Below are 16,764 nucleotides of genomic sequence, written 5' to 3' on the forward strand. Positions count from 1 at the left end.
TTGGGGTTACTTTGCTTAGAGCAGAAGAGATTGAGAGGGGACATGATTGAAATGTATAAAATTATGAGGGGCATAGACATGATATACAGGAGGGATCAATGACTGGGGACATAGATTTAAGGTAAGGGGCAGAAGGTTTAGGGGGAAAGTGAGGAAAAACTTTTTCAGCTAGACAGTGGTGGGAATCTGGAATTCAGTACTTTCACCAGGACAATTTAGGCAGAAAGCCTCATGGCATTTAACAAGTATTTTGACACGTCTCTTCATGACTGAAACTATCAGGGCCAGGCAACATCCTTATAAATTTCTGTTGCACCCTCTCCAGTACTATCACATCCCTCCTGATTTCTGGATTCCAGAACTGCACACAATTCTCTAGCTGTGCCCTAACCAACATGTTGAAACATTTCAGCATAACTTCCGTGCACTTGCAAAACCAAACCCACAAGGCTCTGGGCCAAGTGCTGGAAATTGGAATTAGAATGTTCAATGTGGACATGATGAACAAAGGGCCTTTTTTCTGTGTTGTAGATCTCTATAATTCTGAGAGTTTCATTTCAGGACACCCCCGAGGTATTCTGCCCCTCTACCTCCCATCAGCCAGTGACACCATTGTCCGTAACAGGCAGGCCGAGGAGGTTGCACTTGTATCCATGTGGGAAACTCTCAGCAGCCTGGGACCCTCTAAGCCTGATCCTACATAGAAAATCAATCAAAATCATCGCAGTCTGCAGTCAATAGACTTCCCCCACCCAGTTGTGGATGTTGGTCCCACACCTAGACATAGGGGCAGAGCAAGGAAGAAATCCTTTCAAAGACATCTCAGTGGCAAGGGTGGTTCAGTAACTTACATAAATGTGATGCAAATATATACACATATTCACTGTTCTAACACTTGCTGTAGTCTTATTTCCTTGCTAGGGGCTTATAGAATTGCCTCAAGTGTAGATTCCTCCCCATTACAATGAGATACTGCCCTTCATTCGGGAAACCTTTGATTCTCTCATTGAATAATAATTTCTATGTCTGTACACACTCTCATGAGCACAGACTTAGTATTTGAGCAGTGCAGTGAAGGTACAGAGGTAGTCTTTAGGAACACGCGCTTTGTCTCATCTGTTTAATGGTGGGATATTGTGTCTGAGATCGACACATAGTGAGCCTTGCACAGGCAATTCATGAACATCATGCAGAGAGGTGATTTGCTTCTATAGGATGTAAGAGATCAAGATCTTGTTGGCTGGGGTCTTCATCGATAGTCCAGACATTTCTCATCTTTGAGTTTACATGTAGTAGGCAAAGCACACCAGAAAGATGACTTGCACCATTCCTTGGGGGAGCAATGAAGGGAAATCTTGGCATCTGTGCAAGCTCACTGAGCATGTGAAATCACTGCAGTGCAAAATCCTAACACTCAACAGGAACATTAAAAAGCGACAGCAGAATGGGAGCAATGGGAAGACCTAGGGACCTTCCAACAGGCTGACTGCTCTCTGATCAGCCTTCTTATTAGAGGAGCGGCCCAGAATACCACAGCTCTTCACAAGCCTGTTTACAGGAGTATCCACCATGTTAAAGTTACAGGTGTGCGCAGTTGGTGCAAGTAGTTAATTTGAGTAAGTAGCTAATGCGAGTTTAAAGAAAAAGAAACAAAGATTAAAAAAGTAGGAAAATCAATCGATTGTGCGTACAACACTTTGAAGTATTAAAAAAGAAAAGAGCTTAGATGATGGTGGGAAAGTCACTCAGTTGTAAGAGATAGCATTCTGGGTATAAAAAAATACACAAATCCTAGCAGGATTCTTGTGGCACAGTGGTAGTGTTTCTGGAGGCCCAGGTTCAATTCTCACCTGCTCTAGAGGTATGTAATAAAATCTCTGAACATGTTGATGAAAAAATAAACATAAAGCCTAGTAATCTCTTATCTAGGCTCCCTGAATTAAAGTTATCACATCACAAGCAGATAAAAGAATAACTTTGCCCTTATCTTAAATAATAGTGCAAAATCAAACATTTCTCAACCAATGACGTTTATTGAATAGTGGATGCAGTGGTCTCTTAGGCAGATGGTCCATTAAAAGTAGAGCAAGAAAAGAAACACGTCCATGTAACTCAGTTCCTTTGGAAGCAGTGGCTTTTTGATTGTCAAATTCTTCTCTGGCTTGTCTGACCATAGTCTTGTCATCTGAACATCTGTGAGGCCCTCCTGGGGCATCTCAACTTCTGCCTCCTTGTTTGAGGAGATCTTATGGCACTCCAGCTTATCCATGCTCCAAGTGATCCTCTGGTTTGGTCCAGTGATGCTTATTGTCTACACTGGTCCAGCGCCACTACTATCTCCTGCTTATGCAGGTCTTGAAACAGTTGATGCCTGCTGTTTCTTCTGAGGGGCAAGATGCCAAGAAGAATGGCAGGGTTGGACTACCCAACTTGATGTAGCTTTCAGGAGATCTGTGGAGACAGTAATGTTGTGCAGATGATTCTGCTTCTCTTGGATCTTTGCACTGTCAGCCTGCTCAATCATGCCTAAGAGGTGCCTCCATCACCTCACAAAGTTTCCACCTGGCCTCTCTCTCCAACTATCATGGCAATCTGCATTCGGTGTGGCTTCAAAGGACAGCTCCTTACAAGCAACATGATATGTGCACAGTGATAATGCTTATTGTCTAAAGTACTGAGCATATCAATGCATCTTCCTACAAAAAATTGTCAGCTTGTATTCAGGAAAGTTGAAGCAGAACCCTAATAATACAGCCTTAGCATAATATTGCTGCCAGCAACCCACCCTCTCCCTTGTGCAGCTAACCAAGGTGCCAGAACATGATGGCCATTTTGGATGGCTTATGCCAGTGGGGACAACTATTGCTGATTAGTAATGGTAGCAATCAGTTAACGGTGTTCTTTGGAGCCACGATTTCAAGAGATCGCACTGGAATGTTACTACTTGGGTTCCACAGATATGCTGGCACCGTAACAGTTGAGGGCAGCTGCACTGATTATCCACTTCATGGATAGAATGGACAGTTGGAGTCTTTTTCCCAGGTTAGAAATGTCAGTTATGAGGGGGCATAGGTTTAAGGTAAAAGGGGAAGTTTGAGAGGCAATCTTTTTATACAAAGGGTGATAAGTGCCTAGAATGTGCTGACAGAAGAGGTGATAGATTCATTAACAATTTTTAAGAGGCATCTTGACAAATACATGCACAGGCAGGGAATAGAGGGATATGGACCACATCGAGGCAAAATGCTTTTCACTTAGAAAGCCATCATGTGTCAGTGCAGGCTTGGTGGGTCAAAGGGCCTATTGCTGGACTGTTCTTTGTTCACCCACTTAATAGCTGACCACTTTAGTCAACCACAACATGCAAAATGTACTCATCCCTAATAACAACTCTTCCCACTTTGGCTGCAGCAGATATTGTTCCCTCTTTTCAGATATTGTAACACTCTAATTCAAATTTTCTGTTGTCAATTCTTTCTCAAAAATAATTTCTTGATCCCATCATTCTTGCAAACTATCACCCCATTTTCAAACTCTCTTTTCTCTCAAGTTCTTAAAAACATTGCTGCTTCTCAAATCTGTCCGCACATTTTCTACTGAACAGGTTTCTACCCTTGCTACATATGCTATAAAAGTCATAGATGGAACCTTTGTGAAAAATGTAAATGATTCCTCTTTGTCTTTTTCAACTTATCTGCAGCCTTGAATATAGTTGCCACATCATTCCCCTTGAATGCTCTCCACCATCATCCATTGGGAGAGAAAGTACTCATCTGGTTCCACTCTTAGAGAGCTAATTATAGCCTGTGAACCACATTCAATGTTTGTACTTCTTACTCATGTGCATGTCATCTGTGGTGTTTCTCTAGATCTATTCTTGGTCCCCTACCTCCCTGCAGCATAATCCAAAAAATGCATTTTCATGACACCTAGCTCTTCTTCATAGCAACCCCTCTCAAATATATCCACTGTCTCAAAATTATGTCCAACATGTCATCCTGAATAAGTAGAAATGTCCTCCAATTAATACTGCCAAAACCAAATACAGTCTCCAAGAGAAATTCAATTTACCTATCCCATCCATGTCCTCATCAACTGCCCCTGAGGCTGAACAAACTACTTGCAAATTTGATGCCATATCTGACCCAGAAATGTGTTTCTCACATATGTGATACTAGTAAGTTATTTCAATCTCTTTAACATATCTCCCAAGACCATCTTACCTCCAAGTGGTTGAAACCATGGTCCATGCATTAGCTCCTTCTCGACTTGGCAATTCATGCACTCCTATTCACTCCCCCACATTCAACCCCACATTCATCTAAATTTCTCATGGTCTTCTCCTGGGTATCGTTACTTGTATCCAGTAACAATGGAAGTTACTGTACAACCCTCTGCCATCTGACCTCCCAAGAAATCAAGGACTCAATTTTAACACTCTCACCCTTATTTTTAAATTCGTCCCCATCTCTATAATCTCCTCTAGCCCCAGAACCCTGAGGTATTTGTGCTCCTTTAATTCTGGCCTCTTGACTATTCAATACTTTGATTGAATCATTGTTGGTGACCATAATTTCATCCGTCAGGGCCCCACATTTCTGGAATCCCTTCTCTTCGCCTCTCAAGCACTCTTTCCCCCTTTAAAACCTATGTTCCTGGTAAGGGTTTTGGTTTTTCAGTTCAAGTGGCTTAATGTTATACTTTGCTTTAAAATGTTCCTGTTTTGCACCTTTATTGCATTAAAGGCACTTCATAAATGTGAGATTTTGTCCAACCATTTTTATGGAAAAATAACTTCTAATCAGCAGTTGTTTAATTACTGAAAACACAAGTACTTGCTACTGTTGTTAAGCTTTATTAATCTGTTTGAAAGCACAGACAACACTTAGAATGATGTGTGCAATGTATGATTAAAAAGCTGATGCATGTACAATCAAGCATAGATCATGAACAAATTTCCCAAGATTAGGTATGATGCTGAGCTTCATGAGAAGCTCTAACTTAGATGTTGAATTGCATAAGAGGACAAAAACAAATCTTTAAACTGTGTAAATTGAGAGGATTATCAACAATCCCTCTGTAATTTTACATTAACATGGAAACTATCACTTCATACAAATTCAACAATTAAATTTTCCAAACAGATATTATATCATTTAATCATTACTTCACGACTAAATTTATTTTTAGGAAATCTGTAACTTAAGTTTCTAAATATAAATATATGGGATTTGAGTCCTATCTATTTGAAATGTATTCTTCACCTTTTATTATTTCAGATTTTTTTTTTACTTTAAATTACATAAATCTAGTATGCACAAAATGTACTTCTATTCACATTTGATCTCTATGGACAAATCTCTTTTGTGTAATAAAGAATGGAAGGTATTGTTTTACTTATTTCTTTCATTTTTCTATGACCTTACATTCCTCCATGTTGCCTTGATTTCATAGTTCCCATCTCTCACATTTTAGATGCGTTGGCCTCTTTGTGTGTTTCTACCTTGTCTCCATGTTTTTTTTTGAGCATGCATTCAGTTTTGCCAATTTTGAACTTTATTTCTTTGATGGAAATTGGATCATGCTGATAAATTTTCTATGACAACCTTGAGACATTTTCAAGCTTTTTCTTTATTGCTCTGATTAATTAATTGCCGAAACTAGTAGCTGTTGGCAAGTCTGTAAATGTTCTGATACATTTGGAAAAGAAAAATGCTTCAATAATTTTTATATATAAAACAGCAATATTATTGTCATAGAGAAAATGTTCCAATGGTGTTGTAGCGTGGATAAATGTATTATGTACAGGCTGACAACCATAAAGCATCAGAAAATCAATTTACCTTAAACGTTGACCCCAATTTATTTTTGGATTATTTCTTAATCACAAAAAAATGAATCATTTGGCATTGTGATAATTTCTACATCAAAATTTAAAATTTGATGTTTCTGTTCTGTCCTGTTCAAAGTAATGCTCCATTGTTTCAGGAGTCAAGTTTAACTGCAAATTGATCAGCATCTCTGCTAGCAATTCGATGAGAGGCGTAGTGATAAAGTGATTTTAAAGCTTCCTTCAATTTATGCAGTCTGCCCAAAGTATTTTCTTCATTTCCTGAAGCAGGCAGCTCTGGTCGTTGTGAACTTGAAGATAACTTAGCTATGTTATATTGCTTCAGTTTCTCTCTTTCTTTATTTCTGGCTAATTCCTCATTCTTTATTTTGTTTTTTATTTCCAAGTTTTTGTTCAATATCTCTTCTTTTATTTCTGCCTGTTTGTCACCTAATTGTAAATCCTTATTCAGAATTTCGAGACCTAATTCTGGTTGTACTCGAGCAACTGACAAAATACTTGGTTCAGGATGTCGAGAACGTTCCAACTTAATTGGCTTTCTTTCAGTGCCATCACTGTGTTTCTCTCCTGAAAGTCTTGTAATAGCACTAGCTTTGACTGCCTCCATTTCTTCAATAATTCTTTCTTTATCTTTTAATATATTCTGTTTCTTGACTTCCTTTGTATCTGTAAGTTGGTAACATTAATTAATAGCTATAACCTAGGTCAAGTTCCCCAAAATAAAAGATTTGGCAAACATGTTAAAAGTAAAATAAGATTTGCATTTAATAGACACATTAATAGTTAAAATTTTCAAGTAATATTACATGCAACAGTATTAGATGGAATACCTAAAATTACATCCAGTACGTCCTTTTGAAAATAATTAATTCCATTCATAGACATATAGGATTAGAATAAGGCCAAACAGCCAGTCAAGCTTGCTCTATCATTCAATATGATTGTGGCTGCTCAACCATTTCAATTATTTTTCCCACATTATCATCTTAATGCTGTCTGTTACTGATATTTAGAAATCAGTCAATCTTCACTTAAAAATACTCAAAGACTGAGCTTCCATAGTCCTCTGGGATGTTGTGAAACTTGAAAGGGTTCAGAAAAGATTTACAAGGATGTTGCCAGGGTTGAAGGATCTGAGCTATAGGGAGAGGCTAAACAGGCTGGGGCTGTTTTCCCTGGAGCGTCGGAGGCTGAGGGGTGACCTTATAGAGGTTTACAAAATTATGAGGGGCATGGATAGGATAAATAGGCAAAGTCTTTTCCCTGGGGTTGGGGAGTCCAAAACTAGAGGGCATAGGTTTAGAGTGAGGGGGGAAAGATATAAGAGAGACCTCAGGGGCAACGTTTTCATGCAGAGGATGTTACGTGTATGGAATGAGCTACCAAAGGATGTGGTGGAGGATGTGGTACAATTGCAACATTTAAGAGGCATTTGGATGGATATATGAATAGGAAGGGTTTGGAGAGATATGGGCCGGGTGCTTGCAGGTGGGACTAGATTGGGTTGGGATATCTGGTCGGCATGGACAGGTTGGACCGATGGGTCTGTTTCTATGCTGTACATCTCTATGACTCTATGACTCGAATCACAGTCCTCTGAGAAAAATAAAACTCTTCACATTAAGGTCCTAGCCTTATTTTGGAATAGTGTCTCCAACGAGGAGAAATATCTTACTTGCATCTACTTTTTCAATCTTTTTAAATATTTTGTAGATTTCAATTAGATTACCTGATTTACTTCAAAACTCGAGAGAACGCAAGCCCAGTTTGCCCAATCTCTCTTCATAGGGCAGTTCCATCATCCCAGAAACAGATCTAATAAACCTTTGCTACACTCCTTATGCAGCAATAACATCCTTCCTAAGTGAGTAATCCAGATGCAGCTGAACCAAACGTTCTATTCAATTGAAGCAAGGCATCACTATTCCTGTCCTCAAATTCTCTTATGATCAAAGTCAACATAACATTAGTTTTTCCAATAGTTAGCTGCTTCTGCACATTAGCCTTCAGTGACTTATTTTCAAGGACACCTATACTTTCTAACCTTTAACTGTTTACAAAATATTCTGCTCAATTATTCTTCCATTCTTCCTACCATCATGGATAACCTCATATTTTTGGACCTACTACTCAATCTGACATATTCCTAACTCAGCAGTATTACTACAGAATCAGCTACTATGTCCAGAAGGACATATCTGCCACATTGGGCCAACATCAGGTGATGAGGGAACTAGAAAGAGGGAAAACATACTTCACCTTAAACTTAACCCCAGTGATATATGTTGCTGATGCATGTATTTGGTCATTCGGGAGCCTAAGTTCCGTGTTCACACTAAAGATATCATCCATATCGAGTGGCATTACATCTGCGCTAAATGAGACTAGCTCCATCAAGAAACTATTGGAGTATCCATGAGACACTATGGGCCATCAGCAGCAGTAGAATTTTATGCTCTCATAGCTTCTAACTTCCTAGCCTGGCATATATCACTTCCTGTCACAACCTGTCATGACTACCAAGGTATGTAGTCAAATCCTTCAATAAAGAGTACAGGAAAGCACATCAGGAACAGCATCAGGTCATAAAGTCATAGAGTCAGTGAGATGTACAGCATGAAAACAGACCCTTCAGTCCAACTTGTCCATGCCAACCAGAAATCCTAAATAAATCTAGTCCCATTTGTCAGCATTTGGCCCATATCCCTCTAAACCTTTCCTACTCATATACCCGTCCAGATGCCTATGGATGCGCCAGCCTGCACCACTTCCTCTGGCAGCTCATTCCATACATGTACCACCCTCTGCGTGAAAACGTTGCCCCTTAGGTCTCTTTTATGTCATTCCCCTCTCACCCTAAACCTATGCTCTCTAGTTCTGGATTCCCCCAACCCAGGGGGACCTTGACTCTTTATCCTATCCATGCCCCTCATGATTTTACAAACCTCTTTAAAGGACATCCCTCAGTCTCCAACGCTCCAGGGAAAACAGCCCCAGTCTATTCAGCCTCTCCCCATAGCTCAAATTCTCTAACCCTGGCAACATCGTTGTAAATCTTTTCTGAACCCTTTCAAAGTTCACAGCATCCTTCAGATAGGAAGGAAACCAGAACTGCACGCAATATTCCAAAACTGGCCTAACCAACGTCCTGTACAGCCACAACATGATCTCCTAATTCCTGTACTCCGTGCTCTGACCAATAAAGGAAAGCATACCAAATGCCTATTCACTATTCTATCTATCTACGACTCTACTTTCAAGGAGCTATGAACCTGTACTCCAAGGTCTCTTTGTTCAGCAACACTCCCTAGCACCTTACCATTAAGTTGGATAAGTCCTGCGAAGGTTTGCTTTCCCAAAATGCAGCATTTCGCATTTATCTAAATTAAACTCCATCTACCACTCCTCAGCCCATTGGCCCATCTGATCAAGGTCCCGTTGTAATCTGAGATAACCTTCGTCGCTGTCCACTACACCTCCAATTTTGATGTCATCTGCAAACTTACTAACTATACCTCTTATGCTCTCATCCAAATCATTTATATAAATGATGAAAAGTAGTGGACCCGGCACTGATCCTTGTGGCACTCCACTGGTCACAGGCCTCCAGTCTGAAAAACAAACCTCCACTATCACCGCAAGATCTAACCTTGCTAAGCAGTACGGTTGAACACCTTGCTGAAGTCCATATAGATCACATCCACCGCTCTGCCCTCATCAATCCTCTTTGTTACTCTTCCAAAAAATATAATCAAGTTGTTGACTATCGCTAATCAGTCCTTGCCTTTCCAGATATATGTAAATCCTATCCCTCAGGATTCCCTTCAACAACTTGCCCACCACTGACATTAGGCTCACCGGTCTATAGTTCCCTGGCTTAGCCATATCACTATTTCCCATGTAATGGTACTACATTAGCCAACCTCCACTTTCTGGTACCTCACCTGTGACTATCAATGATAAAATATGTCAGCAAGGGACTCAGCAATCACTTCCCTAGCTTTCCACAGAGTTCTAGGATACATCTGGTCAAGTCCTGGGGATTTATCAACCTTTATGCATTTCAATACATCCAGCACTTCCTCCTCTGTATATGGACATTTTTCAAGATGTCACCATCTATTTCCCCACATTCTATCTCTTCCATGTCTTTTTCCACAGTAAACACTGATCCAAAATACTCGTTTAGTATGTCCCCCAACTCCGGCAGCTCCACACTAAGGCTGCCTTGCTGATCTCTTCTCTCCCTAGTTACCCTTTTGTCCTTAATCTATTTGTGAAAATCCTTTGGATTCTCCTTAACCCTATTTGTCAAAGCTATCTCATGTCCCCTCTTTGCCCTCCTGATTTCCCTCTTAAGTATATTTCTACTGCCTTTATACTCTAAGGATTCACTCGATCTCTCCTGTCGATACCTGACATATGCTTCCTTCTTTTTCTTAACAGAACTCCCATTCAGCATTCCCTCCACCTACCAGCCTTTCTTTTCACCCTAACAGGAATATTCTGTCTCTGGACTCTCGTTATCTAATTTCTGAAGGCTTCCCATTTTCCAGCTATCCCTTTATCTGCGAACATCTGCCCCCCCCCCCACCGCAATTAGCTTTTCAAGGTTCTTGCCTAATACTGTCAAAATTGGCATTTCTCCAACTTAGAACTTCATCTGTTATATCTGGTCTATCCTTTTCCAGCACAATTTTAAAACTACTAGAATTATTGTCGCTGGCTCCAAAGTGCTCCCCCACTGTCACCTCAGTCACCTGCCCTTCCTTATTTCCCAAGAGTATGTCAAGTTTTGCACTTTCTCCAGTAGGTACATCCACATACTAACTCAGAAAATTTTCTTGTACACTCAACAAATTCCTCTCCATCTAAACCCTTAACACTATGGCAGTCCCGGTCTATGTTTGGAAAGTTAAAATTCCCGACCATAACCACCCTATTATTCTTACTGATAAATGAAATCTCATTACAAAATATATTTCTCAATTTCCCGCTGACTATTAGGGGGTCTATAATACAATCCCAATAAGGTGATCATCTCTTTCTTATTTCTCAATTCCAACAAATAATTTCTTTGGATGTATTTCCGGGAATATCCTCCCTAAGTTCATTACCAAAAACACCAATCCTCTTCCTCGCTTGCCTCCCTGGGTCCCACCCGCCCCTAATCTCATTACTATTTTAAGCCCTCCCAAGTAGCTCCAGCAAATCTCCCTGCCAGTATATTAGTCCCCTTCCAATTCAGGTGCAATCCGTCCTTCTTGTACAGGTCACCTCTACCCCAAGAAGAGATTCCAATGATCCAAAAATGTGAATCCTTCCCCCATACACCAGCTCCTCAGCCACGCATTCATCTGCTCTATCCTCCTATTCCTGCCCTCACTAGCTTGTAGCACCAGTAGAATTCTAGACATTACTACTCTCAAGGGCCTTCTTTTTAAATTTCTGCCTAACTTTCTATATTCTCCCTTCATAATCTCATCTTTTTCTCTTCCTATGCAGTTGGTACCAATGTGCACAATGACCTCCTGCTGAGCCCTCTCCCTTTTGAGAACACTCTGCATCCTCTCTGAGACAGCCTTGATCCAGGCACCAGGGAGGCAACACACCATTCTGATTTTTCGCTGCTGGCCGCAGAAATGCCTGTTTGTGCCCCTGACTAGAGAGTCCCCTAATACAATCAATCTCTTGGAACTAGATGTACCCCTCATTACATTAGAGCCAGTCTTTACCAGAAACTGTTCGTGCTACATTCCCTGAAAGTCCATCATCCCCTGCATTTTCCAAAACAGCATACTTGTTTGAAATGGGGATAGCAACAGAAGACTCCTGTACTAGCCACCTACCTCACCTACCTTTCTTGGAGTTAAGTCAAATTCAGCCATCTGCCAGACTGTATTGGCAGATTTTCTCCCTTCCTATAAACTGCCATCCATCACACCTCTTACCTCTTGTAAATTCCTCATTGCCTCCAACTGTGGCTCCAACTGATCTGTTCGATCTGACAGGATTTGTAACCAATGACATTTATTGCAGATATCATCCTCAGTCACCCCTAAACACTCGTGAAACCCCCACATCCATAAGAAGAGCATATCACTCTATTAAAGACCTATTTGCTCCTTCTAATCTACAGACCCAGAAAATAGCACCATCTAATTGGTCCACAAAACACTGCTCTAGGCTAACTTAATACTCATGGCTTATATATTTTTTAAATTTTGTACCTAAAAATGAGATCCAAACCTGGTGAAGCTACAAGACAGGACTACATGCATACTAAGCAGCATGTATGCAATAGACAGTGTTAAATAATCTCACAATCAACTGATGAGACCAAAGCTCTGCAGTCCTACCACACCCAGTTGTGAATGTTCAAAATCACAACACCAAGTTATGGTCCAACAGGTTTAATTGGAAGCACTAGCTTTCGGAGCGACGCTCCTTCATCAGGTGGTTGTAGAGTACACAACCGGAGCGGCGCTCCGAAAGCTAGTGCTTCCGATTAAACCTGTTGGACTATAACCTGGTGGTGTGTGATTTTTAACTTTGTACACCCCAGTCCAATACTGGCATCTCCAAATCAGTTGTGAATGGTTATGGACAATTATACGACAAACTAAAGGACACATTTTCATAAATATTCCCATTTGCAACCCTTTTAACGCAACATTCCAAGTTGATGATCCAGATGAGAACCTTTCCATCCCAGTTATTATCTCTTTCAATCTCTTCTGTCAAGCAGAAGATACAAATGCTTAAACACATGTACCAACAGGATCAAGAACAGCTTCGTCCCCGCTGTTATTAGACTACTGAATGGACTTTTCAAATTTCAAATCTAATATTGATCTTGCTTTTTGTGCACCTATTTTGCAGCTGTAACTTTATATTTCTCATTCTGTTTAATTACCCTACAATCTTTGTATGTTATGATATGCCTGTACTGCAGGCAAAACAAAACTTTTCAATGTACTTAAGTACATGTGACAATAAAAAATTAAATCAAATTAAAATCAAAATCAAAGATGTCAGTCTCCTGCCAATTTGACTCACTCCAATATCAAGCCATTCTGTTGTATCAACTGCTGAAAAGACACAAAAAAGGAATAAAACTGGACAGGCCACCTACCATTAACAAAGACACTGGAGATGGCAATGGCAAATTCAGCCATGTCAACCCCACATAGTCCTCCTAACCAACATCTGGAGGCTAATGTCAGAATTGAGAGAGCTATCTTAAACTCGTTAAGCAAAAGCCTGACAAAGTCACACTCATGCAATCATAACTTACATGCAATGTCCCGACAATACCATCACCAGCTGAGAGGGAGTTGTTCTGGGAGTCCTCCAATCTAGTCCAGACAGCATGAAATCTCACAGCTAAGATCAAACATGGGTAAAGAAACTACTTGCTGATTACCACAAACCACCCATTTCACTGACAAATCAGTACTCTTCCATGTTGACCACCATTTTGAGGAAGCACCAAGGGTGGCAAAGGTTCAGAACATATATTGGATGCCATAACTGGCTACAACTATACACAATTCATAAAAATGACTTGGATGAGCAAAAATGAATGCACTATAGCTGTTATGGCCATAAAAATGACCTTAAACTTTGAGTTACCTGACATGTTAACAGATCACCATGTTCCAATGCTAACATTTCTGTCTTGGCCTGCTACACTACTCCGATGAGGCTCAACGCAAGTTGGAGGAACAGTATCTCATTTTCTGCTTGGGGAACTGGCAGAACTCATTGTAGAGTTCAATAAGTTTAGAGATGTATATCCCTTTCCACATATTTTACTCACTTCCACGCCCCTGGTCTTGTCATGACAAGGGTTGCTTCCATTACTACCAACTAATTTTCAGCCACTCACAGTTGCCAGTATCAACTCTTGTTCTCTGGCTTACTATCAACAATCACTTTGTTTGCTTATCTTTTTTTCCCTCTGGATTCAGCATCTAAGGTGGTATTTATGGAAACAATCTGTTCTGAAAAAGTGTCTGAAAACTTATGAGAAAAAACAGAGTCATAGAGTCATATGGCAAGGAAACAGTCCAACCAGTCCAAGCCGACCATAATCCCAAATTAAACTAGTCCAACCTGCCTGCACTTGTCCCATATCCCTCCAATTCTTTCCTACTCAAGTTATCTTGACTCTTAACTGCCCTCTGGGCAATTAGATGAGCAATAAGTGCTGGCCTAGCCAACGAGGTCCTCATCCTGTGAATTAATAAAAACAAGAAATAGAGGTACTTTCAGAAGAAAAATGTGGCAAGAGGTATTGGAAGAGAGCAGGAGTATGGCATTGAGTTAGGGGATCGGCATGATTATGCTGAATAGTAGTCCTTTTTGATGTTTTTATATTAATTAGTAATCAATTACTGATTTTAAGTAAGAGCAAGGATCAGCTGGTTGGAGCCAAGACAGAAGGCAAACCATCCTGACCTCATCAAGATGAGGCCTGTCTGGTTTTTAACACTTACTAGATCAGTTGTTTGCTGATACTCAGGTAAGATGCAGTTTATTTGCCTATAACAAGGCGTACTGTATTGCTTGCAAGACAAAGCTTTTCATTGTGCTTTGGTACACGCAATAATAAGTTAATTCAGTTCAATTCAATTCAATACTGAGGAACAAAGGAATCTTGACTCTCCCTGAAGGTGAGATCACAGGTAGATTGGGTGGTGAAGAAGGCTTTGTTAGCCTGGGTGTAGAATATAGGAGCAGGGGACTCTTGTTGCAACTTTATAGAGCATTGGTTAAGCTGCAGATGAAATATTGTGTGCATTTCTAATCATGATTGCAGTGGAGAGGGTGCAGAGGGTATCCCTTGTTTTTGTGCCATACAAACCTTAACCCTGGCTCTCTATCCATAGATGCTTCTATTCTCCTGAATATTTCCAGCATTTTAGTGTTTAAAATAATTTAACTGCAGTTATAAACAACTTACAACACTGCATCAGTGATATGGTGCAAAAGATATTTTTGCAGTTAATCTCCACATTTCTTGTCAGAATAAGCTTGTCCAGATGTGGATACTTGCATAAGCAACATTTTAAAGTATGAGATATGTACCTGCAGAATGAATTGACAATTTTAAAAAAGTAATATGATTAAAACAAACAAATCTGCAAACAGTAGCTAAATGTATCTTTATGGCTCCAATAGGACAACTTCTTTTCAGTACTTTTTTCTCGAATATACATGTAAGAAAACATAGCAAAACCAATAGTAGGAATAGACCACACAGAAACTGGAGCCTGCTTTATCATTCATGGGATCATGGCTGATCTTCAATCTGTTATTTTTCCTTACCCTATTCTATTATTCCTTTATTCAATTAGTGTCCAAGTATCTATCAATCAATTTCATTCATGAATATACTTAATAACTCAATTTTCAGAAAGTATTCAATAACTTTCCACAGAAAACACTAATATGCAAGATAAAGACTAATGTAATTGGGGGCAATAAATTAGCATGAACAAAAAATTGATTAATGGGCTCACATGGTCATTTTAGAGTAATACTCTCATGTTTAGAAATGCTGTCATTTGTATCTTGATGCAGCTCCGCATGCAGATGGCGGTATTACTACCATTTGGAAGGCAAGATGAATGAAATAAATATAAAAAGTGGTAAATTGTGTCCAGCGTGTAGAGTACACTCATTTAAATGAGCAGAACGTTCTGTTACAGTCCTGTTATTTGTCTTGTATATAGTGTTTGGAGAGTCACAAGATATTTTTCTCACTGGAGATTTCCCATCTACTGAGCTGAGTTTGCAGCCACAGTATTTATATGGTTGGTTGAGTTAAGTTTCTGGTCAATGGTAACCTCCTAGAGTATTGATGGGGAATTCAGCAATGGTAATGGCATTGAATGTTATGGGGAGATGGTTAGGCGTTTTTCTTATTGAGTCATGCCTGAAGTTTGTGCAGCACAGATGTAACTTATGACATATCAGCCCAAGCCTGGTCTTGTTGCTCTTGTTTTAGAGAGATATCAGAAATAAAAAGAAGTCTGGGTTTAGAGAAACTGGGCAAGTAGAACAAGATGCCAAGTGTTCTAATTCACCAGCTGGAATATAGATACTGACTCAGATAAGGATGAAGGAAGCTCAGATAGACGTCACTTTGGCTTTGAATTTCACAGTTGTCAAAGTCTTCCAGAGTAGCATGCCACTCCTGCAATCTGTCCTTTCATAGGATAGTGTCAGTGTTAGTACACAATTCTAAGGGATGAGCTGGCCATATGGCCGTGTGAGCTCCTCACGAGGTGATCAGTACCCTTTATCATGCATTAATTTGAATTCCATCACACTGACACAGGACACACCAAAATGCCAACCTCTGCAGGCTAGGGTGCATATCATCCACCATGCCTATACTGAGCTTCCTCAATGGGAACTGAGTCGTCTTTCACCTCCAAAGTGGCAGAAGAACTAGAATTAGTAAACAAACAAATAAGATCGACATTGGAGACTTGCGCAAGTGATTCAGAATTATTTCTGTTAATCCTTGGCCTTCTCCTATTTCCCATTCACCTACTTCCACTTGACAACATTAGTCAAAGACACAACCTTAGCTTTCACATGTATACTGTTGACACACTGCTTGGGACAGACAGTGGAATTGTGGTAATGTCACTGAACTAATAATCCAGAGACCCAGGCAAATAGTGTTGGGAGGTAAAAACAATGACTGCAGATGCTGGAAACCAGATTCTGGATTAGTGGTGCTGGAAGAGCACAGCAGTTCAGGCAGCATCCAAGGAGCTTCGAAATCGACGTTTCGGGCAAAAGCCCTTCATCAGGAATAAAGGCAGTGAGCCTGGAGCGTGGAGAGATAAGCTAGAGGAGGGTGGGGGTGGGGAGAAAGTAGCATAGAGTACAAT

At 40.2% G+C, this 16,764-nt stretch overlaps 1 protein-coding gene across 6 annotated transcripts in view; it reads right to left on the reverse strand.

Moving 5' to 3' along the window:
* Nucleotides 1–1,711: 1,711 nt before the first annotated feature.
* LOC122550094 (leucine-rich repeat-containing protein 37B-like) overlaps nt 1,712–16,764 on the reverse strand; it is a 156,854-nt gene continuing 141,801 nt past the window's right edge. For 2 of the 6 annotated variants that reach the window (XM_043690665.1, XM_043690663.1), the window contains 2 exons: nt 14,820–14,944; nt 5,222–6,517 (listed from right to left, as the gene is read on the reverse strand). In XM_043690665.1, the coding sequence (XP_043546600.1) occupies nt 5,985–6,517; nt 14,820–14,944 (658 nt within the window). In that variant the 3' untranslated portion in view covers nt 5,222–5,984. Of the gene's footprint in view, nt 2,452–5,221; nt 6,518–14,819; nt 14,945–16,764 lie in introns of those variants that run through there. The other 4 variants (XM_043690664.1, XM_043690666.1, XM_043690668.1 and 1 more) reach the window with 3 other exon arrangements.

Source organism: Chiloscyllium plagiosum, chromosome 5 (assembly GCF_004010195.1).
Source record: "Chiloscyllium plagiosum isolate BGI_BamShark_2017 chromosome 5, ASM401019v2, whole genome shotgun sequence".
Classification (NCBI taxonomy): Eukaryota; Metazoa; Chordata; class Chondrichthyes; order Orectolobiformes; family Hemiscylliidae; genus Chiloscyllium; species Chiloscyllium plagiosum.